This window comes from Brachyhypopomus gauderio, chromosome 3, assembly GCF_052324685.1.
Source record: "Brachyhypopomus gauderio isolate BG-103 chromosome 3, BGAUD_0.2, whole genome shotgun sequence".
Taxonomy (NCBI): domain Eukaryota; kingdom Metazoa; phylum Chordata; class Actinopteri; order Gymnotiformes; family Hypopomidae; genus Brachyhypopomus; species Brachyhypopomus gauderio.
The window spans coordinates 35,117,342-35,144,476 of record NC_135213.1 but is presented as its reverse complement, the minus strand read 5'-3'; the positions used below and the strand labels follow the sequence as shown (position 1 = coordinate 35,144,476).

At 48.1% G+C, this 27,135-nt stretch overlaps 1 protein-coding gene across 1 annotated transcript in view; it reads left to right on the top strand.

The window, feature by feature from the left end:
* Positions 1–15,595: 15,595 nt before the first annotated feature.
* The window catches only part of znrf3 (zinc and ring finger 3), a 39,832-nt gene continuing 28,292 nt past the window's right edge, over positions 15,596–27,135 (top strand). Inside the window, exon 1 of the mRNA XM_076997888.1 lies at positions 15,596–16,057. Coding sequence (XP_076854003.1) covers positions 15,833–16,057 — 225 coding nt within the window. The 5' untranslated portion in view covers positions 15,596–15,832. The remainder of the gene's footprint in view (positions 16,058–27,135) is intronic.

The window sequence follows — 27,135 nt, the reverse complement described above, 5'->3', positions numbered from 1 at the left end:
CGCTTGTTCCGTCCCGGAGGAAGAAACACAGTGTAGTGTCGCCGTGTGTTGATTCAGCAGGGTGGCCCTCTGGTCAGCGTGTGCACTAAATGGGTTCAATATGTACGCGCTGGTGTCTGGATGCTCGGGTTTCAGGGGCGTGATCACGCATTTATATTATTACAAGACACCGCACGTCTAAAGATGGTGTTTGCCCCGACCAATATATTGGCTCTGTTCGAAATTGCCTACTACATACTACTGGCGTATTGATCGAGCCCCAAATCAGTATGCCGTATGCAGTATGTGACCAAAATGAAATTTTCCAGTATGCGAAACATCCCCGGATGACCTACTACTTCCGCAAAATATTCCAGTACGCAAACAGAGCTATCTTCGTGGTGTACTGCATCCCATCATGCACGTGACCCCGTTCCCCGTTCCCCGTTCACGTGACCCCGTAGTGTGCTTTGCTTTTGTCGCATACGGGAAACTACTGCATACTACTACGAGGACCAGTATGCAGTATCCAGTATATACTGAGTGCAGTATGCAGTATCAAGTATGTAGTAGGCTATTTCAAACAGAGCCACTGTTGTTAGGACGTAATTTGGGGGGGACATGTCCCCTCCCCACTTTTTCAAAAGTCCCCCCCAGTTTTTACGGTTAAAACCAAATATTTAAATAGCGACGATTCATGTCCCCCCACTTTTTATTACAAAATTACGTCCATGGTTAGGACCACTACATTTAATTTTGGGTTTGGACCAGGTGTGTGTATGTGTGTGTGTGTGTGTGTGTGTGTGTGTGTGTGTGTGTGTGATGTGATGACACCCACTTACACCACAGCTCACTGACTTAGCGCCTGAGTGATGGATGCGACCTCATATTTAACATGGGTGAATGTACGTTTGCAAAATATTCTTGCGCAAAAAAGCGATGTTGCAATAACCACAGATTAACCTCCATAACCGTGATGCATTCCAGCACTGCTGCTGACATTGACCGTTGGGGAGCACCAGAGAAGATTGTGCTGTCTACGTAAATCTTCGTTTGAACAGTCTTTGCAGCCCTCATTAATGGAATGTCAATTATCAAGTTAGTTCAATGTGAACTCATGAAAACCACCATCAATTAGATATGGGTATTATTAAATAAAACATATGAACACATAGGCTGCATTTGAAATTTGTGAACGTTGGTTTTCACCGTAATTACTGTTGGTACACACTGCCCCCTTGTGGAGGCAGCAGGCGCTGTTCTAGCTTTCGCACCGTTTTCTCCGTTGGTTTCTGAATGAGTCCTGTCCTCTGTGTGTGAGCAGGACTTTTTCCAGCCTTCCCGAGAGTAAACAACTGTGGGGGAAAGGAATCTAGGACTGGTTTTTGGTCTTTTATTAATTTACCATAATGGATATGTTTGAGTCCCTTGATCAAAGTTTCTGAACAGAAATAGTTTTTTTCTTACGATCCTTCCACACTGACCAAACAAAACAGCACAGAGCCGCTTAAATGTTGGGTTGTGTGTGTGATGCTTGGAAACCTTTAAAATCTACTTGTGTTCTTCTTCATGGTTCGTGGGACTTGTACGACTGACTTTTTCTGGAAAATTCTATAGCAAACGTGTGAATGTTGGGCTTTGGTAGTGATCAGTTGACCAGCTGATGTCTTATGGACCTTGAGAATTGCACTCCCGTGTTGTGAAAGTGTTGTGGTCTCTACTTAAAGACACGGTGTGAGTGGTAGAAGGTTGTTCTCAGGAGGACTCGTTTAAATCTCCAGACAGCTGTGGCATCATGGGCCAGTGTGAGCTCTTGAAGTGGGCGTCTTGTTGTGTGTTTCATCAGAAACCTTCCTCAATTCTTGGAGGAGGAAGGGTGGTGAGCTGCCGTCTCATTCCACGGTGTCGTCTTGACCTGAATTGCTTTTACACACCCAGTTTTACCTGATTGAGGGCTGATTAACTGTTAATTACCTGATGGTTTGACTCATCAGTCAACTGTTGGAACCAAAGAAAACAATTAAACCTGCAGTGCAAGATTTAACATTTCCAGTATGGTATAAACAACTGTGTCAAAGCCGCAGTGCACGTTTCCCGTGTCTCTTCTACAACCTTTGCTATCCAGTGAGCTCTTCAGGCCTGTTGAACTGTGGCCTGGTCTATTTCTAGCTTGGTGATAATGACAGAAAGGCCATGAGCTTTGATTATACAGCAGGACCAGAAATTACACATTTTTGCATATATGATATTTCACTGCAGCAGGCCCAGTAATTGCTGTTGTCTTCTCTACCGTTGGTGTTTTTACTTCCTGTGAATGTAAAGGACGTCTCATTGCTGCCCCCAGGCGGGGCAAAAGGGAATAGGAGGTTTAAAATGAGCCATCATTGTTGCTAAAATGAGCTCCTGCTCCTGCTGGTCGGGTTTCTACACGCCGTGCGGAGTTCGGAGCTGTGCGGTGCTGCTGGGGAGTTCAGGCCTTCCACCGTGCAGACACGAACACGCACACGAACACGCACACGAACCCGTCCAGTCATAACACGATCCCAGAGTTATTACACTCGCCTTGACAATGTCCTCACGCTTTAGTGCACACAAACACATGCAGTGAGACATGAACACGAGAACAGGGATGTATTCAGAGGTGTCAATTCCAGGTTCAGAAAGTAAAAGTCCTCACCAGGATTTTTGCTCAAGCTTGCTAGATTTTCTAATTAGTGCAATCCAGGTAGAATTTGTGGAATCAACACAATCCAGGAAGCCTGAGCAAAATCCTGGTGAGGACTTTTACTTTCTGAACCTGGAATTGACACCTCTGGATGTATTTAAGTGTTTATAGAGCAGTGGAGTCTATAAGAGTTTATAGGATACTCTAATTTTGAGGAAATTAGTAGTAACAATGACTCGAACTTTGAACGTGGAAAACGTGAAGTTCTGTGTTTGTTCAAGCTTGTTTGAGCACTGGAACAAGTCCTGGCCCAACATCACACAGCTAAACAGGAGGGTTTTATTGTTCGCTGGAGTTGTTCTCTGGAGATGGTGGTCAGAGCGGTTCAAACAATGAAGTCTCAACTGAAATATGTACAATGAAAGGAAGAAGTGAAGAAAGTTACTGCAACATCATGTGGTGAAGAACTCAACCATGTTCTGGTGTGCTTTGAAGTGGGCAGAGAGAGAGACACAGAGAAAGAGAGACAGGGAGACAGACAGAGAGAGAGAGAGACAGAGAGAGAGAGAGAGAGATGGGGAAAGAGTGGGAGAAGCAGGTCATTTAATGACGTTAAGAAAAGAAACGCGCTGAGGCCAGAGCATAATTGCTTTGGTCACATTGTCTTAAGTCATTTCCTGACAGTTCTCAAATGTGGTCTCATCCATGTTGTCTATGAAAACAGAGAGGGAGACGTCTGCTTCTTTTAAAAACAGATCCGAGTCTCTCTCTGTTTGTCTCTCACTCTATTTTAAATCTTTTTCCTTTAAGTATAAAATCCTATGTGAATGTAGCACCACAGTCATCTGAGCTGAACTCTGGCGAGAAGCACTGCTAGCCAGGATCCATTCTCCACGCTCTCATTCCTCATACGACGCAACATTAGCATTCTGAGGGAAAACACGGACACATATCCCTTATTCTTTGCTCTGATTTATTATGAGCTCCTGTCGGTATGAATATCCATGGAGGTGATTTGAGCCCATTTCACACCGTTAACGCCAGCTAACACTGTGAATTTGGGCGGTAAAATAATAGCACTGAGTCTCCCATCCCTTCAACATCATTTCATTTTTTAGTTGAGGTTTTCTCAGAAGTGGAGGGTGTGGAGATGTCTCCCTCAGAAGTGGAGGGTGTGGAGATGTCTCCCTTAGGCTAGGGGGGACGAGGACAGGCACAGCTTCAGCAGGTGAGCCTCTCCTAATAAAATCATGAAAGCTAGCTCTCTCTCTCTCTCTCTCTCTCTCTCTCTCCTTCTCCTCTTCCCCCTCTCTTCCTCTCCTCTCTCAGTCCTTTTCTCTCTCCCTCTCCCTCCCCCTCCTCTTTCCTCTCCTGTAGGAGCCATGTTCTTACTGCAGTCTCAGGTTGCATATTGCGGTTGGTTCCCGATCACGACGTGACAAAAGTCCCGACTCAACGCACCTCTTACATGACGGTGTCATGGTGACACCACTGCCTACAGAAACGAACGTCTGGTAAAGAGACATCAGAAATGTTTCTCACACAAGTCAGTCACTTTCTTTTAGCAAATTTGAGAACTGCTGAGGTGCGATTAAAAAAAGTCTCTGTTACTATGAACATTTTCCATTAGTGACTAACAAAATCTGCCACTGTCAGTAAGTAGTTTATGTGGCATGCTGAAATTGTTAGAAGAGACAGGGCATGAATAAATATTGACACTAGATTATGTGTAGCTTGTTCTGGACAGAAACGAAGGATTCAAAGGGCCTGCAGCAAGTTCTCACCCGGAGGGTCATCTCCACCCTCGGCGCCCTTAACAAACGACTTCCTGTTCACAGGTTGTGTGGACATGCGTCTCCCCGGGAGGCGTTGGAAGGAGGGCGTGTCTGGGCTATTAACTGGCAGGAGGATTGTGGGGACCCTGGGTCAACCTTCAGCTCTAATTCTCTCAAACCTCACTTCTGCGGTCCTCAGCTGGACTGGTTTATGTGCTGTGGTATGCTAATGGGCTTCTGAAGTTGCGATCAACATAAAAGGTTGAGTAAAGAGCGTTTGAGAAGGAGCAGGAAGATCGCCGCCCTCCTGGCTGTCTTCTGTCCTGCTCTATTAAGTACTTGCATTAATTTGCGGTGCCTTCCTCCCTAAGGCTAAGTTGGCAGGAACCTTAAAGGTCAACTCAAAACTCAAAAAAAAAACTCTAAAATATTAAGTGTACTTTTCACACTACCAGTCCTGCTCACTTTTAGAAGTATGTGGCATCATGGCTCTTTTATTAAGTACTTTGACATCCTGGAACTAAAATGAGAAGTTATGCTACCAGTAAAGTTTATTATTACTGTTTCTGTAGTTGTGTTTCTTGCTGTGAACCTGGGGCTGCGTTCCAATTAGCTGTGGTGACTGTGGGTCTCACTGTAATCCACAGAGCTAACGCACCGTGTAACTGACCAAGCGTTAAAAGCAGATGGTCAGAACCCAGGAGAAGATGTGTCAGGATGGGGAAGACATTTGAAGCACACAAGAACTGTCAGTATCCGCTTAATAGAACTTTACTGACCAGGATGCAAAGGTGTGATTCTGTAACAGAAGTACAGTAAAGTAAATTATGGTCTAAAACAGTTTTTTTTAGTTTGGGTACTTAGGTGCAGTCTGTGTTATGCTACAATGGTGCAGAGTATGACACCCAGAATAGTATTAACATGTGTACATGTTACTGTTAAGGTACACAGGTGTGAGACCCCTGGACACTGAGACCCCTGCACACTGACACCCCTGGACTGTTGTTATTGTTTTATCATGATGTTTGTGTATGCAGTAACATACACAATATAGCTAAATGTATGTGTATATCTTCATAAACGAGCTTGTTGGATATACCATTTCAGAACTGTTGGCATTATTATGTAGCCTCCGCTCCTCTGAGAAAACGATTCTGGAGTGTGTCTGTGGAACTTTTGAGTCCATTCAGCCAAAAGACCATTCGTGAGGTCGGGCACTGATGATGGATGATGAGGTCTGGCTCTCAGCGTAGGATCAGATTCATCTCAGAGGTGTTGAGTGGGGTTGAGGGCAGTTCTTCGGACGTCCTCCACACCAAACTCCTCCAGGCGTGTGTGTATGGATCTCGCTTTGTGCACTGCACACAGTCATGGTGGAACAGAAAAGGGCTTCACTGTTGCTGCAAAGCCGCCAGCGTGTAATTGTGTAAAATGCCTTGGTGTGCTGTAGAATGAACATCAGCCTCCATGATGGCGATGGCTGCCTTCACCCTGACAGACAGCCACACACTTCTCTTACTCATCCACTGTATGTAAGAGAAGTATGTATGTAGCGTTCTGTATGTAGCGTCCTGTATGTAGCATTCTGGATTTCACCCAAACCCAGATTCATTCACCAGACTAGCCGATAGTGAGATGATTCTTCACTCCAGAGTCTGGTGCTAATATTCTTTACACTAGACCAGCCATCATATGGCATTGCACATAGTACATTTGTCTTGTGTATAGTGTCTTGTGTATAGTGTCTTGTGTATATAGCAGCTTAGTTATGGAAACCCAATTCATGAAGTTCTTCACACACAGTTCCATGTGCTGATGTTGCTTCCAGTGATAGCGTCAACCTCTGCATTGAATGTTTAACAGAGGACATGTGATGTAACAGAGGACATGTGATGTAACAGAGGACAGATGATGTAACAGAGGACATGTGATGTAACAGAGGACAGATGATGTAACAGAGGACAGATGATGTAACAGAGGACATGTGATGTAACAGAGGACAGATGATGTAACAGAGGACATGTGATGTAACAGAGGACAGATGATGTAACAGAGGACAGATGATGTAACAGAGGACATGTGATGTAACAGAGGACAGATGATGTAACAGAGGAGTGCCACACGTTTCAGCTCTTGCCAGCCGTGCCTTGTGTGTTTGTGGTCTACTGCTTCCCTGACACTTCCGTTTCAGCAGAAGCACTTGGGGTCAACTAAGGTCTACTGACTAGAAATCTCACAAGTTGATTTGGGCAAAGTCTTTGGGCTTTGACCCATTTTACTTTTATAATGTCTGTCTATGGAGCTTTTGTAGCTGTTATTGATTTTAGACACCTGTTAGCAATGGGTGTGGCTGAAACACCTGAACTCATTAATTAGGAGGTGTGTCCACATCCGTGTGGCTGAAACACCTGAACTCTTTAATTAGCTGGTGTGTCCACATCCCTTTGACCATACAGTGTATATCAGCTGTGAATAAACACTTTTTGGTCTTGATAGAAGTTCAGTCCAATTCATTAAACACAGAATGTGTCTGGTATAGTGGCTTCACCTAAATCTGTAACATTCATCTTAATGCATAACCAGAGCTGTACTTATACAGGCAGATAATGACTCCATGTTTTACATACAACAAAAGTTATTGTATTTTTTAAAATACTCACATTTACACTAATGCCCAAACTGCAACTGTTAAAAATGTGGAAGTACGAACTTGTATAACTACCAAATGTGTTTATCAAATGCAGTAGTCTTCAGTACTCAGGAGTTACTGCAAGGGGGAGGAACCTTGCATAGAAGTCTGCCTCTGGTCTCCCTCTAATCTCATGCTGATCTGCCTCTGGTCTCCCTTTAATCTCATGCTGATCTGCCTCTGGTCTCCCTCTAATCTCATGCTGATCTGCCTCTGGTCTCCCTCTAATCTCATGCTGATCTGCCTCTGGTCTCCCTTTAATCTTACACTTATCTGCCTCTGGTCTCCCTCTAATCTCACACTGATCTGCCTCTGGTCTCCCTGTAATCTCATGCTGATCTGCCTCTGGTCTCCCTCTAATCTCACACTGATCTGCCTCTGGTCTCCCGCTAATCTCATGCTGATCTCCCTCTGAACTTCCTTTGATCTCCTTCTAATCTCCCTCTGATCTACCTCTGATCTGCCTTTGGCCACAACATACTGATCCCTGAGCCTTTAGTGTAGTATCCTGTAGACATGTAGCCCTAGACTACAGCTGTGCATAGAGGCCTGTAGAGCTGTAGCCCTAGAGTATATCTGTGTATAGAGGCCTGTAGAGCTGTAGCCCTAGAGTATATCTGTGTATAGAGGCCTGTAGAGCTGTAGCCCTAGAGTATATCTGTGTATAGAGGCCTGTAGAGCTGTAGCCCTAGAGTATATCTGTGTATAGAGGCCTGTAGAGCTGTAGCCCTAGACAACAGCTGTGCATAGAGGCCTGTAGCAGTGTGAGAGGAGATTAACAGATTCCAGTGAAGCCATGTTGGACGCTGTTGATATCTGGGTAGCATGCACTCCAATTTTACTTAATGAATTCCAGGAAAAGATGATCTCACAGTGCATCATCACACCCATAACCACAGACCTGTAAGTACATTTACCAAACATCTCTCTGACTGCTACTGCTGTTCCAGGATCAGGTTTTTCTTGCCCATTTAACCATCTTCAACAAGTGATAAAAGGGCATATTTTGACCCCAGGTCAGCACTCAACCAAATTCCACCCACAGAATTTGAGTGTGAATCTCACATTCAGTCCTGAGGTTCAGTGTTCCCTCTGCTGACTGGTGATTACTGCTGTTCTTTGATGTGCTGAAGGGACGAGCTGTTGGAGTAATCATGCAGACATTGGCCCTTTATTACGGCCCTCTGTGAACCTGACTCACTGACCATCCAACACCAGGCTGACATAGCACACCACACACACACACACACACACACACACACACACACACACACACACACTCACATGCCTTTCTGCTGCCACTTTGGTTTGATTGTTCATATGTACCTGTACAGGTAATCACTCTCTAGCAAGTGAGGAAATCCTGATAGTAGGTAATAAATGTGTTATATTTCCTACATACATCTGTTCCCCACGTAAACATTACTAAGTGATAATGTGTTATATTTCCTACATACATCTATTTTTCCCCCAGGTAAACATTATTAAATGATAATGTGTTATAGGACCCTGTCACAAAATCCCAAGAAAACATCAAAAACAAACCACAGTCACTGTGTCTGGAAACAACTCCAGCATGGAAAGGTTTTACATATGAAATTGTCAGATGTCTCTTTTTGATTGTGTTATACACTCTGCTTTGGCAGCATGACTTCTGCAGAAATACATGTACAGTTTAGATTATTAGATTATTCACAGACAATCTTAATATATTTGTTTCAAACAAGCCGAATGCTTTCTCTCCCTCTCTCTCGCTCTGTCTCCCTCCCTCTCTCTCTCTCTCTCTCATCTCATTCTCTCTCTGACGTTCTGCATTTGAAACTATACAGAAGAGACACTGCACAACTTCAGTAGGTTCCTCATCCTCATCCGCTGATCCGGGTTCGAGTTGTGGGGACAGTATCCTAAGCAAAGAGGCCCAGGTTTCCCTCTCCCCAACCACCTCTTCTAGCTCTCCAGCGGGATTTGTGGCGTTCCCAGGAGATTTAATCTCTCCAGCATGTCCTGGGTCTTCCCCGGGGTCTCCTCACGGTTGGACATGCCTGGAGCACCTCACTAGGAAGGTGCTCAGGGAGCATCCAGACCAGATGCCCAAACCACCTCAACTTGCTCCTCTCAACATGGAGGAGCTGTGGCTCTACTCCGAGTCTCTCCCAGATGACCGTACTCCGCACCTTATCTCTAAGGGAGAGCCCAGACACCCTGTGGAGAAAACTAATTTCAGCTGCTTGTATTTGCAAACTCATTCTTTCGGTCACTACCCAGAGCTCATGACCATAGGTGAGAGTCGGAACATAGATTGACCAGTAAATCGAGAGCTTTGCCTTTTGGCTCAGCTCCCTCTTCACCACAATGGTCCAGTACAGCGTCCGCAATACTGCAGCACCAGTCAATCTCTCGTTCCAACCTTATCTCACTCGTGAACAAGAACCCGAGATACTCAAACTCCTACACTTGAGGCAAGGACTCACTCCCGACCCAGAGAGGGCACTCCACCCTGACTGAGTACCATGGTCTCGGTTTTAGAGGTGCTGATTCTCATCCCGGCTGTTTCGCACTCGGCTGCAAACTGATCCAGCGAGAGCTGTAGGTCCTGGCCCGATGATGCCAACAGGACCACATCATCCGTAAATAGGAGACGTGGAATCCCGAGGCCATCAAACCGAACCCCCTCCACCACTTGGCTACGCTGAGAAATTCTGTCCATAAAAGTTATGAACAGAATCCGTGACAAAGGGCAGCCCTGGCGGAGTCCAACTCCCACTGGGAACCATTCTGACTTACTGCCAGCAATGTGAACCAAGCTCCTGCACCTCCTGCACTCCCGGAGCACCCCCCAGAGGAATCCCAGAGGGACGGTCAAATGCCTTCTCCAAATCTACAAAAGACATGTGGACTGGTTGAGCAAACTCCCATGCACCTAGGACCCTCGCTAGGGTGAAAAGCTGGTGCAGTGTTCCACGACCAGGACGGAACCCACATTGTTCCTCTTGTAACTGAGATTTGACTATCAACCGGACTCCCTTCTCCAGAACCCCTGCAAAGGCCTTACAGGCTGAGGACTATGATCCCCCGATAGTTGGAGCAAACCCTCCCGTCCCCTTAAAAAGGGGAAGCACCACCCTGGTTTACCAGTCCAGAGGCACTGCCCCCGATGAACACGCAATGTTGCAAAGACGTGTCAGCCAGGACAGTCCCACAACATCCAAAGCCTTAAGGAACTCAGGGCAGATCTCATCCACCCCTGGAGCCTTGTCGCTAAGGAGTTTCACAACTACCCTGGTCACTTCAGCCTGAGTGATGGACAAACCCCTGTTCAAGTCCTCCAGCTCTGCTTACATTTACATTTACGGCATTTGGCAGACGCCCTTATCCAGAGCAACTTACATTTTTTAATCTCATTTTTTTATACAAGTGAGCAATTGAGGGTTAAGGGCCTTGCTCAAGGGCACCTCAGTCATGGCCTCAGGTCTGGGGATCGAACCCACGACCCTCCGGTCACAAGACCAGTTCCCTGACCACCAGGCCATGACTGCTTCCTCTGTGGAACGCGTGCTGGTGGCATTGAGAAGATACTCAAAGTATTCCTTCCACCGCCTAATGACATCCCCAGTCAAGGTCAGCAGATCCCCAGTGTTGGTCGGGAACCGCTTTGCCCTCCTAAGTTGCCTGACGGTTTTCCAGAATCTTCTTGGAGCCAATCGAAAGTCACTTTCCATGTAGTCACCAAACTCTTCACACACCTGCGTTTTTGCTTCTGCGATGGTCAAAGCCACCATCTGCTTGGCCCTCCCGTACCCGTCTGCTGCCTCCAGAGTCCCACAAGCCAACCAAGCCCGATAGGACTCTTTCTTCAGCATGACGGCCGTTGGGTTCGCGGATTGCCGCCACGACAGGCACTGACACCCCTGTGGCCACAGCTCCAGTCCGCCACATTGACGGAACAAGGCCCACTCAGACTCCGTTTCTCCAGCCTCCCTCGGGATGCGGTCAAAGCTCTGCCGGATGTGGGAGTTAAAGACCTTTCTGACAGGTTCCTCTGCCAGACGTTCCCAGCAATCCCTCACAATACGTTTGGGTCTGCCAGGTCTGTCCGGCATCTTCGCCCACCATCTGATTCAACTCACTACTAGGTGGTGATCGGTTGACAGCTCAGCTCCACCTGAGTGTCCAAGACACACGGTCACAAGTCTGACGACACGATTACAAAATCGATCATCGAACTGCGACCTAAGGTGTCACGGTGCCGTGTGCGCGTATGTGCTCGAACATGGTGTTCGTTATGGACAGACTGAGACGAGCACAGAAGTCCAATAACAGAACACCACTCGGGTTCAGATCGGAGAGGCCGCTCCTCCCAATCACGCCTTTCCAGATCCTACGTAACCATTGAAGTCCCCTAGCAGAACGATGGACTCCAAGACTCCAAGAAGGCTGGGTACTACTAACTGCCATTTGGTGCATAAACACAAACAACAGTCAGAGCTCGTTCCCCAAGGGAAGGGAAGCAACCCTCGCAGGGAAGCAACCCCAACACACAGGCAGCGAGCTGGTGAGCTCAGTCCACTCCTGCCCTCAGCCTTTCAACTTTTCAGTAGTTTTCTATATAGTCCATATAGAGCAGGGGTAATCAATTAAATCTTTCCGCGGTCCATTTTTGGCAGATAGCTCAGACCTTAGGTCCGGGTCCGCGGTGGCGAACGAAAGTTGTTGACCGGGGGGGGTTTGGCGAACGAAAGTTGTTGAGCGAGGGGGGGGGGGGGGGGCGTAACACTCAAATGGGTGGTGAACGTAACACTCATCTGAAAATAAATTCTCCGGTTTAAAATATAGTCTCCCGTTAAAATTTTTTTGGCATTTGGGTCCGTATCCAGTTAATCAGGAATGTGATTAACCGCGGTCCGCCATTTGGTGATACCTGATATAGAGCATCATCTCAAATATTTAGTTATTATGGTATTTCGTTTTGGTTTGATTCAAATAAATATACATTTCAAACATATAGCTATGTTTGACCGTCAGCACCTGTTTAACGCTTATAAAGTAACGGAGACGTGCTAGCTGTTTTCATTATGCTTCACTTTAAGTTCGTTTTACAAGTTATGAAATGTTTTTCCTCCAATTACCAACAGGGGGAGGTAGAGATCACAACGTGTCTGTAGCCACTTGTGCACATGCCTGATTCGATCATTCAAACGTCGGTAATGTTTTGTATTATAACGACAACGTTGTGCGTGATGTAGACTGCACACACCAAAATATTCACTGATTCTTCAAGAGCTGTAACTAAAGATCAGCCCTCGAGCTCCAAACCGTAGTCCAAGGGAATTTACTCGCATGTACACGAGCCCTGACTTCTCTAAAACATTCGTTTTTACTCAACGCCATAGTTGTTTTTAAACTTGAACGTTTTATCGATTATCTATAGACCACCCCATTGTCTACCTTACCCGTTTTCCCGGTTTAATTTCATGAAGTCTAACTATTTGCGTCGTGTGTTCCTGACCACGCTCAACTGGGAATAATTACTTCTGCGTCTTCCCTAATTGTTCAGATTTTACTTTAATGATCTGCAGCGCGAGAGGCAGGGGACGCCGCGAGACACGAGACTCTCCACAACAATCCCCCCATTGTGTTTGTTCCTGCAAGTGTTTTCGCTGCAACGCATAAGCCTTCTCAACATCAGTATTTCATTAATAAAAAAAAACGATTAACGGTCGTTTCCTTTGTTTTGTTCTAATGAAGCATTCCATTGAGCTTTGTATACAGTTCACCAGACTAGAATGGGTTTAGATATTTTTGTTTATGAATGGGTTTAGACGTTTTTTGTTTATGGTTGGGTTTATTTGTTTAATGTGCATTAATCACCACTGCATGCAGACTTTCTATGACCAAAATTATCAAAATAATACCAAAGTCACGTTTAAGTTGGTCACTTAAGGGCCTTACAATACCACCTAAGTTATTTGATCTAGGATTAGTTTTCTTATTTTTCATATTTCATATTTATTTCATAACTGGCTGCTGTGTTTACAGGGAGGCAGCCGACGGTGAATCAGCGGTCTCTATGAGGTGTTTGTTAAATGATGAGTAATTCTTGCACAAATGTCTCGTCTAATGGAGGACTGTATGTTCTGAGCCTTAACATGTGGACTTAATCAGTGTCGCCATCTCTGACTTCAGTGACATCACCCTCTGAAACATGACCTGCAAATAACCGACATGCTTCAGGCAAACGGGGCATTTTCAAATTCAACTCTTCCTTGGAAATTTTCTTTTTTAATCAAAACACATGTTTACCATTTTGTGAAGTTATTGTTGCATTTTGAAGTTTTCACAGAGACCAACACTTCAGCTATCATCAAAACTACTGCTTTCTGTCCCTCTACGAACTCGTTAATGACCTTCACCATTAGTGTACATGATTAAGTCACCAGAGGTGCCCCTCACACCTGCATCGACACTCCTTTGAGGGGTCACACGAAACTAGCAGCCTTGACTTCTGAACTTTTTCTTTACTTGTTTTTGCGTCTGAAGTCAAGAACTCTACATCATGGACCTTTTCGTATCACTCGTGATTTCAGCCCTGGACGCACGAGCCCCAGTATTACTCGTTACAACTCCACGTTTTCTCTGGTGTTGTACACTGGTAAAAGCCCAACGGTGCACGACCGTCCCAGGATCCTCTTTAGTGCTGTTTTGCACATGCCGGTTGTCAGAAGCCCGTGCGACAGAGGACACACCTGGGCTTGCTTTTCAGCAGCTCATAACTAGGGAACAGTCTGCAGCGAACCCCAGGCACGCGGGCCTGAACACAGACACATGCACGTGTTTCTAATAAAGAAGCCCTTTCACTGAAGTGTATAACGTAGACAGTGACCTAAATCCTACTATAAATCTTTTCATTTTAAAGCTTTGGGCTTAGTGCACATTATATGGAACGGCTCTCATTTGCATAAGAGATATGGTCCAGATGGGCTTCTGTTAAACAAACAAACCAACGTATTCTTACTGCGTATGTTCAGGGTGTGAAATCGCCGGAGCTGTAATCAGGTTTTCACTGTTACACATGGACATAATGCACGTTTGTCTGGTTGAGGCACAAGTCTTCCTTCTGCCCAGCAGCGTGTGTGTCTGTCACTGTCAGTAAAATGTCCTGCATCTTTCACAATTTATATGTGGGTGAGTGTGTGGACATATGCAGTTTCTTTCTCTCTAATGCTTGCCAAGCAGTACCAGGATTCAACGACCCAGTGCTGGTCTGACAGAAGAGCCCGTTGGCCTCACTCAAAAAAGTATTTCGCGCACGTCTATTTATATTCATTAAACCAAAAACAGGAGATGGCCACAGGTTGTATGGCGTTGGGATTCCGATTGCCCATTTAACTGCAAAAGAAACTTGTTGCCTGTTATTCTGTTTAAACACGACGTATTAAAGGAATCAAACGTGCGTGTATTCAGTTTGTTCAACCGCGGTGAATTTGCATTCCCTTGCGTCGCGTTATTCACATAAGAAGTGTTGGCCTACTTCTTGATGACATTGTGAAAGTACCTCTGGCCTGTTTCTGATGCAGGACAGTCCCGGTGTCCTACAGGCCTCCAGAGACACCAGCGACAGTGTCTTTGTGCACGGGTGCCGAAATGCTCAAGGACATAAGTGGTTTGCAACTTTCTGATTTCTGGTTGCAGAAAAACTAACCCTCTAAAACGTCCATTTGCTTTAACAAACACACAGGTTACATGCCTCAAATTTTGTTTTTTTTTTTATTAAGACCCACTTACCATAATTATAAAGTACGCATATACATGCTGTTTATTATCGTAATAGGAACTAAACCTCGATAACCGAACCTGCTCGATTGAGATCCAGTTACCTCTTTAAAAAACCGAGCTGCAGTCGTTTGTAAATTGTTTTGGGGAGACTCGTGTTTCTTTTAAGGTAGTTACCGTCTCAGTAACTCGGCGGATTCAAAGTTAACTTCTTGCAACAATTCACTTAACGATCTTTTGACTTTCCTTCTAAAGTAGTGAGCTGCTGTGTTCGGTTCGAGTGCTTTTGCGCAATATGTAATATTAAAGGCGAGGTTTGAAGAAAACAAGTAGGATAACGTCTTGTTTCCAGACAGGAATAAAAGAACAGCACCGCGCCTCCTTAACGGGCGGCGGGAGTCGCGAGCGGGAGAGGAATGAACGGGTCAGGAAGATCGGTGGGTGGAGAGAACCCTGTAGGAAGAAAAGATATTAAAACATCACGTGTTTGAAGATCAAAAGAGATCCGCTTTGTAGCGCTTGGAGGGAGGGAGTGTGTGTGTGTGAGAGAGAGAGAGAGAGGGAGTGAGTGTGAAAGAGAGAGAGAGGGAGGGAGAGAGAGAGAGGGAGGGAGTGTGTGTGTGAGAGGGAGAGAGAGAGAGGGAGGGACGGAGTGTGTGTGAAAGAGAGAGAGAGAGGGAGGGAGTGTGTGTGTGTATGAGAGAGAGAGAGGGAGGGAGGGAATGTGTGTGAAAGAGAGAGGGAGAGGGGGAGTCACACTGCGACGGAGAATGTGACCCAGCCGACAGACAGGCGAGCCGTGCGAGTGTCCGGCTGCAGCGGCGAACACGCTCCCAACGACGGCACGTTTACCAAACCACCGGCCCCGCGTTCACTTCTCCGGCTCTCCTTTCTCCACTACCACCACCAAACCTTGGAAATTATGTTCCGATCGGCGCGGATCCAACCGGCAAGATGATCGTTTTAGCGAGGAGCGGTTCGGGTGGCGTGGCTGACTCGGTGGTGCTGCTGTTCTTCTTGCTGTGCACGCGCCCGGGGGGGGCAAAGGACACCGCGTTTGTGGAAGTAGTGCTGTTTGAGTCGAGCCCAAACGGGGATTACACCACCTACACCACCGGCTTGCAGGGACGCTTCTCCACGGCGGGGGCCACCATCAGCGCCGAGGGCGAGATCGTGCAAGTATGTCAAAGTTTTTCAGCGTTCTGGTGGACGTGTTCACCCGTCCACGTATCCCAACACTGCGCGCTTTACTTGTACAACTTTTGGGTGGAGGTGGTGGAGGCGCTACGTGAGGATGGTTCTAGCATGCGTAGCTAGTAGACTCGCAAGATGGCCTCTTGTCTCGTAAACCTCGGTTCTAGTCCAGCACCATCGCTCCCTGCAGAAGTTCTGAAGGCTGAAGTAAAGATACTGAACGTGTCGCCGAACACGATCCCGGGTCACTTTAACGCACTTTAGTTGGGCTGCATCCTCCCAGAACCGAACTCGTGTTTATCGCGGGCTGATGCGTTTCACCAGCTCGTGTTTCACACTTGTGTTTGATGGGAGAGTTTCAGTGGGGCTTGTTTTCCTGCCTGTCTTTTACCAGTTATACGTATTAAACTTTATCTTTATTTTTTGCTTGTAAAGAATGCGTTTGCGGACAAAGTGACTTGAGTGTAAAGTTCTGTGTCCCGGACGGACAATAAGACTCCTAGTGTGTTGTGATGCGAAACTGAATTGCGCACGTTCACATTTCCCGCTATGCGTAGTCTGTCCATTACTGTGATTTGTTGGTTAGTCTAGTTATTATAATCTGTAGCACGAAATACAGAATGATGAGTATGAGCGACCATACAGGCGGTATCGTGTAACCTCTCTGCGTTGGATTCAGCTCGACAGCTGAACGTGCGTATTTAGTTTTTTAATGTAGTCTGCACGTGAAAGTTTTGAATACTGTAACGGGGGGGGTTTGGCGACGTCTGATGGCCTGTCGGTTCCGCGGGACGGGTTACTGCACCCTCCTACCGTCTGATGGCCTGTCGGTTCCGCGGGACAGGTTACTGCACCATCTCACCGTCCTGAGACACCATAGCTGAGCAGGAGAAGGTCTGTGTTGATGGAATACAGTGCCAAGGGGAATAATCTTCCTCTCGAGATCTTCCCGCCAGCTACGTGTGGAGTTATTTGATGGCAGCGGTGCGTTTGTGTGGAGTCCGAAAGCTGCGGAGTCGAAACCCGAACACTGGCCAAGTCCGCTCGGAGTCCCGCGGAACTCTGCGATTTTGCGCCATAGATCAAAGCAGAACGTGGGCTGCGTTCCACGGCGCGCGCCACGCCGGGCCTGCACGCACGAGGCCGCTTTAGGAACTCCGTCATTATCTCCAGCGCTGTCTGTTCCCAGCATATCAGCAGAAGTTACTAAATGCACTGGGATCCAGAGTAACTCCATGACCATGCCTTGAGAAGATTTGCTGCTCTTCGGAGATCTTTGTTCAGGAAACCTCTGCGTCTGGCCTTGATTTCATGTGGTTGCTGAAACAAGATGAATTGTAATGTAGGAGTTTTACACTTGCACTGTGAATGAAGGGAGGAAGTGAGACAGTGTCTGTGCGTATGTGGGTGAACCCAGTCTCATCCCGTCCCCAGAACTTTCACCGACATATCTTTTTAAATAAGAACTTCCCAGTGTGATCCTGTGTTCTGTTCATCAAAGAGACGGGTGGTGATCGCAGTCTCTTTCCAGTGTCTGTGTGTAGGTGGCAGGCTCTGGGGCAGGAGCAGGCATTTAGCGGTCAGGATATTTAGACTGGCTGCGTATGTATTTAGCATGGGCTGTTTGGCACCGGGCTGGAACCACACAGAGATGTTAGACCACGGCTTTACATTGGAAAGACACAGCCGCTTTGGTTTGATCCAGCCCCAGACGCAGTCGAACACGGTTTTGGCCCCAGGAGCCAGACTGGGCTTGGGTCGACACTGTAATGGGGTCCATAGAGTCCCGTCTGCCATAGTCATCTCTTTTAGATCACAAACACTGGAGCATTTTAGCGAATGCTCTGTTATTTTCTTTTCAAGCAACTCGGGTCTTCTTGCGCAATAAGACATTTTTACTGAAAAGTCAGCGGGGCCATTTGAGCACGGACGGCATTTTCGTTGTGATGTCTGCACCACACAGCTTTGTGTCTATAACACAAGTGACACGGGTCACGAGGATCCATTATTAAGACCACAGAAGTGTGTGTGTGTGTGTGTGTGTGTGTGTGTGTGTGCATTAAGAACCACAGCTGTAAGTCATGTTTAATGAAGCTGAAGGTTGTACGGCAGGCGGAGAGCGGGGCAATGTTTGCTTTCATCCCCCGAGTCTCGTCTTAATGGTGTGATTTGATTTGCAGGCGTTTGTTCGTTTAAAAAGTTCTTCTGGAACGTGTTGGAAAGTGCGATCGTTTCGGAGGCATCGGCGTGCAATTTCACGACAGGAAACCTTGATCGACTTGCACATCTTTATTTTACTGGTGTTCCCCCAATGGTGAGATGTTCACATGGAGGGGATTTGTTGTGCGTCTATCGTTTATTCTCCTGTCCGTCTCATCTCTACTCCGTCCTCGTCTCACTGGGCAGATGAGACAGACCACAGCTGTAAATCTTGGTTCAGGGATCTAGACTGTGACCGAAGTGGTCGCACATGTGACCATATTTTCACAACGTGTGATTGGCTGTGCTGGTGTTCCTCCTGTCTGGGTCCTGTTTTGGACGCTGTGGTTTAAAGGTGTGATCTCCTTCACTGGTTCAGCCAGACCCTCCCTGACTGCAAACACTCATGTCTTCAGGTTCTCTTGCGCACAGTCGCACTGATGATGAAAGACAAGGAGTGCAAGCGTCTTGGCATGTTGCAGAAATGAGATGGCCTGTAAATAAATTAGGCAAGATGGGGGAAGACGAGATATCCCACTCGGACACAAATGATATGCAACTCTCTCTCCCTCTCTCTCTCTCTCTCTCGCACGTATCCGAGGTTCTTCACTGTCGGCGAGTCTTGGGTTCACGAGTCTTCCTGATCCTGTTCTGGTCATGTTTGGGTTGGTGTGGTCGGCCGAACGTTTGAGACGAAGACTCTGGTCCTCCCATAGCTGAAATGCTGCTATCGTGGGAAAACACAACAGGCTCAGTCCTAAAGGTTCTGAAGAATGACTATAAGATCTTTCCTTGATCTTGGTGTGAGTAAGTGTTGTAGGCTCCTGTGCGTGGCCCTGTTTCACCTTCAGCTGAACCACATGTGAATGTGTGTTGGTGGCGAAGGCATCGGTATCTCTGCACGTAAGTCAACTTCCAGTGCTGAAGCTGTGGTCTTCAGGTGGGTGAAGCTGTCTGAGATACTTTGACCCCTACATGGGCTTTCTGTGCTGGCAGGAGATGCACGAAGGCACTCCGACACTCGTTCTTGGTCTGTCTCCCTCTCTCTTAGATGGCTGTCATATGTAACATCATGCACTATTGATATTCATGGTTATTCATGATTTATTTTGTTGCAAATGCAGTAAAATATTCAGTTCTATTTGATTTCTAAATCAAATCAAGTTTTATTCATATAGCGCTTTTTACAACAGTTGTTGTCACAAAGCAGCTTTACAAGTGTGGCTTACATGAATGAATGAATTAAATGGCTTAATGAAATGTGAAAATCAATCTGTATGATGTTACATGATGACATTGATCATTCGAAAACATTTTGGAAATTGTTTTAAATGTGACATCACAGGATTTGAGCTTGGCCAATAGTTTAAAATGGAAGATTATGTGAACTGGGCTTTAAACCCCAAAGTGGATCTTTCATATGCAGCATTAACTGGGTAGTCTGAGAGAAAGGGAGGGGTGTGTGTGTGTGTGTGTGTGTGTGTGTGTGTGTGTGTGTGTGTGTGTGTGTGTGTGTGGATGTGTGTGTGTGTGTGTGTGTGGATGTGTGTGTGGATGTGTGTGTGTGTGGATGTGTGTGTGTGTGTGGATGTGTGTGTGTGTGGGTGTGTGTGTGTGGGTGTGTGTGTGTGTGTGTGTGTGTGTGTGTGTGTGTGTGTGTGTGGGTGTGTGTGGGTGTGTGTGTGTGTGTGTGTGTGTGTGTGTGTGTGGATGTGTGTGTGTGTGTGTGTGTGTGTGTGTGTGTGTGTGTGTGTGTGTGTGTGTGTGTGTGTGGATGTGTGTGGATGTGTGTGTGTGTGTGTGTGTGTGGGTGTGTGTGTGTGTGTGTGTGTGTGTGTGTGTGGGTGTGTGTGTGTGTGTGTGTGTGTGTGTGTGTGTGTGTGTGTGTGTGTGTGTGTGTGTGTGTGGGTGTGTGTGGGTGTGTGTGTGTGGGTGTGTGTGGGTGTGTGTGTGTGTGTGTGTGTGGGTGTGTGTGTGTGTGTGTGTGGGTGTGTGTGTGTGTGTGTGTGTGTGTGTGTGTGTGTGTGTGTGTGTGTGTGTGTGTGTGTGTGTGTGTGTGTGTGTGTGTGTGTGTGTGTGTGTGTGTGTGGGTGTGTGTGTGTGTGTGTGTGCTCATCTTCACACTGTTTCTGTAGCAGCCACCCTTTAGTCTCCAGACAGGTTTGAGTCACTCATCTGTCATCGTGTGTGTGTGTGTGTGTGTGTGTGTGTGTGTTGAAGTCCCTTGTATAAACAGAAGTGATATTACATTAAACGCTGTGGGCAGGGACACAGTGGATGATGACACATTGTCATAAAAGCGTAACCATAGCGTCGCCGTCGTGCCGATGCGGGTGGAGAATTCTGGAGGCGGTCGGCATCTTGTTTGTACTGACTCGTTTTACCTGTGGTCAGGTGACCTGCCCAAAATGCACCTCCTGATTCCTGATCAACAAGCTCACCTTTCGCCAGTAGCTAATGGCTCTCGTTAATGTGTGAGGAGACACACATGATAAAAAGATCTCTAAAACCAGTTACAATCGGCCATTCACAAAGCACTCGTGAGAACTTATATTTCTAGTCTGGGTCTCGTTCTGTTCCTCGGAGCGTTTGAGATGTTCACGGTTCCTCAGTCTTGTGTACAAGAACGTTTTCACAGACTACACCTGCAAGGTCAGACTTCATGTTTGAATACCTATATTCAGCGATGTGAGGCTACGTGCTGGAGGTAGTCGGGAGAATGCGATCACTGATTGTGACTTTAATGCTGTGTGTGTGTGTGTGTGTGTGTGTGGTGACGGGGCGGCGGGATGTAAGCAGTGTCCAGTTCTGAGGAATTCCTGCGTCTTTTGATGGCGGTTCCTGTTTCGGCTCACGTCCATCCAGGCACACGCGTGCATGTGATGCCACGTCTGAGTGCGTGGACTGCCTGGATGGTTATTTTCAACGCTCTCGTGAAACCTTTCTCCCAGTGTTGTGGTGATGGTGGTGAGCTCTGTGTTATGGAGGTTATCGAGCGGCCTGTGGCGGTGAGCGCTGGGCGACCCGTGTCTCGCGGGCCCCGGACCTCGCGGCTGCTCCGCTGTGCTAAATTAAGACCGTAATGAGCGTTTGGTTTAGTCTGGAGCTTCTGCGTGCCCAGAGGAGGCAACAGGAGGACCCGCCCACTCCGTGTCCCATCCACCAATCCGGCGTTTGATAGCTGGTCCTGCGTCTGGGCCCTCCTACCTAGTTCTATCTGTGTTCTGTGTTCACGCTGTCTGATCGCGGTTCCCCCACAGACGCCGTCTGATGGCGTTTCCCCCCCACAGACGCCGTCTGATGGCGTTTCCCCCCCACAGACGCCGTCAGACTTGGTAGAATGACTAATGAGGGGAAAAAATATTAGTTGTATGTGACTCTGCAGACTCGGTGTTTAAAACTGGTGAGCAGTTCTGTGTCATACTGCACATGGGTCTCCACTACAGGGGACGATGTATAACATGTAACATGTGGTCCGACTCCTTCTGCTGTGATGCTAATCACTTCTGTACTTCTGTCTCAGTTTAAGATGTCATCAACTAGTGTTGGAAAGCTAATGCTGTAAATAAAATCTCTCTCTCTCTCTCTCTCTCTCTCTCTCTCTCTCTCTCTCTCTCTCTCTGGCCTTTGCTGCTGTGTTGTGGGGTCAGGAATGTGCTGACCGATGGTCTCAGACTCTTGGTTCTCATTTCTTCCTTTTTTTTCCCTTTCATTCTTTCTAAAATGTGGTTTCTCTTATCGTTTGACATCTTTCTTTCGCCGTAATCGCTCCGCTGTCTCTCCTCACAAGCGTGGCCTCTGTGTGTCTCCGAGCCTCGGTGCTCTGTGGTCGGCGTGAACGTCCTGGGGACCAGGCAGACTCTCTCCTAAAACCCCAGCCTCACCCAGCGCTGGACCAGAACCGGGGCGCTCCCACGCAGCCCGGGGGGGGGGACAGCCCGGCGTCTGGCCCTTGATCCTACTGGTGCGGGGCTGTTGGTCTGTGTTTCTGATGGATTATCTTAATGCATTGTCTTTCGACTAAATGTAAATTTGCTGATTGTCAACATGGAAACTGGGATGTCTGTCTCCCAGGTGTCTGTGTTATGTCTACTCCGTGCGTTGTTTGCAGTCAGCTTTGTCCAGTAAACACCACACCATGATGGAGCGCCGTCTGCGTCGATTTGCTTTCTGAGGCTCAAAGCTCATCGATTTTATGCTGGTCCATCTGATCCATCGCTGATCAATGCGTTTTATTACAGCTTTTCTGTCAATATTATGACACATACTCAAATGCTCCAATTGCAGAGAAACTTCCAGTAAACATTACATTTTATACACACACACACACACACACACACTTCTTTGTGTCCCCAATTCCACCCCCCCCTCTGTGCAAACACCGTCCATGTCTTCTTTAATTGGGAGACCCCTGCTATGGTGACACAATGGGCCCTCAGTCATGATGGATGAGGTGGAGGTGTAGCTGCTGTCTGATTGGCTGCCGTCCTGCGTGTGCTCTCAGGGGCGGGTGGAGTCCCGTCTCCAGGGTGTCCCCCGCCACTCCCGCTTGCAGGTGAGACTCAGCCAATAACTCAGTGTCTTCCTCTGCCGGTGCTGTTGGGTCCCCTGTGGGCGGGAAGTCCAGCAGGGAGGGGGGGGCTCCTCGTGCACAGCCCCAGGGGGCGGGGCTAATGACATCAGGGATGCAGCTCGGACTGTGAGGTGTGTACTGTGCTCTCTGTATGTCCCAACCCTCCACCACTCCTCTAAACATAGATGGTGTGTTTGGGAACTCCAGGGTGATGTGACTTCACCTGAAAACGCTGGAGAACCAGATTCACTTTTACACCTTTCTCTTGGAGTCCAGGCCTGTGCAAACCTTGTGAATCTCTGTCTGGCCAGAGGACAGAATGGAGAAATGCAAAGCATTCTGGGTCCTGGGTGATGGTGGGGTCTTTTGGCTGTTGATGTATGGTGCAGCACATGAGGTGGACTAGATCTAGTAGCGCTACTGAAGGCCTGTACTGCCGGAGAGTCGTGTCTGGTCTCATTACTGGAAATGCCTGTCAGCCAGGATAGCTACAGAGTCTTCCATTATGGCCCCTCAGGTCAGGGCTGAGGTGAGACACGGAGGGAGGGAGGGAGAGAGGGAGGGAGAGAGAGAGGGAGGGAGGGAGGGAGAGATGGGCCAATAGTCTGTGGAGAAAGGGAGGGAGACTGACAGAGAGCATGCTCAGGTCCGCCCGTCGCCCGTGGACTGGGTGTGCAGTCAGTGCTGATAGGATCGGCCAGGCTTGGAATCCACTGAGCACGCTCAGATCAAAGGACCCGGCAGCAGCTTCAAAGGGCTGCCTGAGTCATGCCTGACTGATAAAACCACGCCCCAAAACGGCTGGTGATGTAATCGCAGCCCTGTAACACGATCCGCTCCAACACAAACAGAGGTGGAGGTGGGGGTGGAGAAGGCCACAGAAAAAAAAACTGTGATCCGTGCCCTGCTGAAGCTTTGTGTGTGTGTGTGTGTGTGTGTGTGTGTGTGTACGTCCGTGGGTATCGCCGAGCTCCACTGCAGGAAATGATCAGTCAGCGAATCTTGCCGTGGTGAAAGCGATGTGTGAAATGCAGCCTGCGCAGTGCTGGTGTTTGGTGGTGGTGTCTGGCTGGTGGAGGAGTGCTGGTGGTGGTGTCTGGCTGGTGGAGGAGTGCTGGTGGTGTTTGGTGGTGTTGTCCAGCTGGTGGAGGAGTGCTGGTGGTGTTTGGTGGTGTTGTCCAGCTGGTGGAGGAGTGCTGGTGGTGTTTGGTGGTGGTGTCTGGCTGGTGGTGTTTGGTGGTGGTGTCTGGCTGGTGGAGGAGTGCTGGTGGTGTTGTCCAGCTGGTGGAGGAGTGCTGGTGGTGTTTGGTGGTGGTGTCTGGCTGGTGGAGGAGTGCTGGTGGTGTTTGGTGGTGGTGGAGCAGTGCTGGTGGAGGAGTGCTGGTGGTGTTTGGTGGTGGTGTCTGGCTGGTGGAGGAGTGCTGGTGGTGTTTGGTGGTGGTGTCTTGCTGGTGGGGGAGTCCTGTTGGTGTTTGGTGGTGGTGGAGCAGTGCTGGTGGAGGAGTGCTGGTGGTGTTTGGTGGTGGTGGAGCAGTGCTGGTGGTGTTTGGTGGTGGTGGAGCAGTGCTGGTGGTGTTTGGTGGTGGTGGAGCAGTGCTGGTAGTGTTTGGTGGTGGTGGAGCAGTGCTGGTGGTGTTTGGTGGTGGTGGTGTTTGGTGGTGGTGGTGTTTGGTGGTGGTGGAGCAGTGCTGGTAGTGTTTGGTGGTGGTGGAGCAGTGCTGGTAGTGTTTGGTGGTGGTGGTGGAGCAGTGCTGGTAGTGTTTGGTGGTGGTGGTGGAGCAGTGCTGGTAGTGTTTGGTGGTGGTGGAGCAGTGCTGGTGGTGTTTGGTGGTGGTGGAGCAGTGCTGGTGGTGTTTGGTGGTGGTGGAGCAGTGCTGGTGGTGTTTGGTGGTGGTGGAGCAGTGCTGGTGGTGTTTGGTGGTGGTGGAGCAGTGCTGGTGGTGTTTGGTGGTGGTGTTTGCTGGTGGTGGAGCAGTGCTGGTGGTGTTTGGTGGTGGTGGAGCAGTGCTGGTGGTGTTTGATGGTGGTGGAGCAGTGCTGGTGGTGTTTGATGGTGGTGGTGTTTGGTGGTGGTGGGCTGCAGAAATCTGACATGTTAAATCCACTGGCTGTGGTGCACACCAGGTGACTCTGTTCTCTGTAAAGTTTATACAGGCCTCTCTCTGTGTGTGTGTGTGTGTGTGTGTGTGTGTGTGTGTGTGTGTGTGTGTGTGTGTGTGTGTGTGTGTGTGTGTGTGTGTGTGTGCGCGCGAGAGAGAGAGACAGAGAGACTGAGCGATTGTGTTCACACTTGAAAGAACAAGTTATGAAGGCAGTTACTTTCACCACAGCGGCAAGAGTTTCTTACTGATACTACCACACACACACACACACACAACTCTGTGTCCCCTACCGCCTTTGCTCTGTAATAATGTGTTTTTAAACTTGGCAGAGATTACAGGTTAGCGTTCTGTAGGATGACAGTCTTGTCAGTCTTGAGCGTCTGCCTGCGGCCCCAGACAGGTCTGTTAGACAGACGTGCAACTCAGTGCTGCCCCTACAGGCTGATGGAGGCAGGTGCTCTCAGCTCACCCGACTGACTGTGGAGACTGGAACTCTAGTAGCAGGGTGAAAGAGAAAAGAGAGGTCTTATTGAATTCTGACTGTTTTTTGGAGTTTCTATTTCTAGTGTAGGTCCATTTCTACTGTGATCCACGGTATCTTTGTTAAAATACTTGGTTAAAGTGCTGTTTTGTGAAAGAATGCTTTGCCCTGTTTTGAGCGTGGCCATCTGTGGTCGCCGGAAGGGTGCGGAACGTCTTTGGTAGTCAGCCTCTGTCCTCTGCATAGTTGCCTTTTGCAGCTCCTTGCTGGAGGTTGTAGAATCGACCCGGACAGTTTGCGGTGGGCTCCGTTCTCCTCTGCAGGGGCTGAAGACAGGTGTGCTCCGTACCTGGGCCCCACTGGAAAGGGTTCTCCCAACCCCCACGCCGTATTGTCGTGGCGAGCAGCTGATTTGGAGTGAGCTGGTGTCCTCGTGCCGTCCGACAACATCGGGCTGCCAGAGATGGAACCATCTCCAGAGGGCCTAAAAACCGTCTGACTCCCAGGTTCCTCTTTGCGTAGGTGGTAGTGTGGACACATGCAGTGTCTCAAACGGCTGCCCCCACCTGAACGTCTCCGTTTTCGTCCTTCCTACCACTCTGTGCTTCTTTCTCTTTTGTCCTCGTTTCTTGGACTCTTGAACGGGCCTCGTTGGGGTTCCGATTTCACAGAGGTGCTTCACTCTCAGCTGCTCCTCCATGTCCAAACACGGACCACACACGCTGCGTTGATGTTTGCTGGAGTTCTTAAAGAACGCTGGTTGCAGGCAAGCCGGCGGTACTGTGAGCGTAATCCCTCGCTAAGCACCGGAACCATCTGCCCAGCTACCTGTGCAGCTCCATTCCAGGGGGGCTCGGACTCCTGTGTCTGGCTTAGGTTGGTTTTAATGCCTTTTGATGGCCAGTTGCCTTCAGGTTCATATTGACATATTGGGGAGTTGGAGTTCCATTCTGGTGGTGGTTAGGTGATCCAGCGGCTGGATTAAAACATTTCCTTAACTATGCCCATCCATGGACATGGTGGTGACTATCGTTGGTCAAGTGGAGTTAAAAAAACCAAATGCTTTTTTTAGTTGGTACTTAAGATCTGTGTTGTTGTGTGTGAACTTAGCTGGCTAACTGGTTGGCTGTGTGTTAATCAGCGGATTCTGAAACCCCCCCAGAAGGTCCTCTTTCTTCAGTCTTATTGCTGGGTCTCCAGCATTTTCAAAAAACAGTTGCATTTCATGTTTTGTTTCATACGTTTTAATACCATTTTGCTGGCCTCGGGCGAGACGTTGTGAGTTAGGAGCTGCATGCTCACGTCAGTGAATGTTAGTGTTGTTAAAACCTGAATTGTTAATGGTTTGCAGCATGTGTGTTTGGGAATGAAGTCCCTGACAATCAGAACAACGGTGCGTTTGTAATTCAGGTCATCTGGAGATGGTTCTTCTTCAAGACCCTCCACTTCGTGCTTCTGACAGCTCGGATGCCTTGGTGTAGAATAATCCTCTGATGTGTTGACCCCGAGGTCACGGTGGGCTGTGAAGATGTGCCCCATTAAGGTTAAAGGTCACAACTTGAGGTCAGCAGAGCTAAGGCGCAAGAGGGCGATTTTAGCCTCAAGCGCAGAGGCTTAGATGGTCTTTGATGGAATGAATGGAAGCCATCTGGTGAGGGCCGCCGTGCAAATACCCCAAGAGCAGAGAGGAGGGGCTTTAGTGCAGATG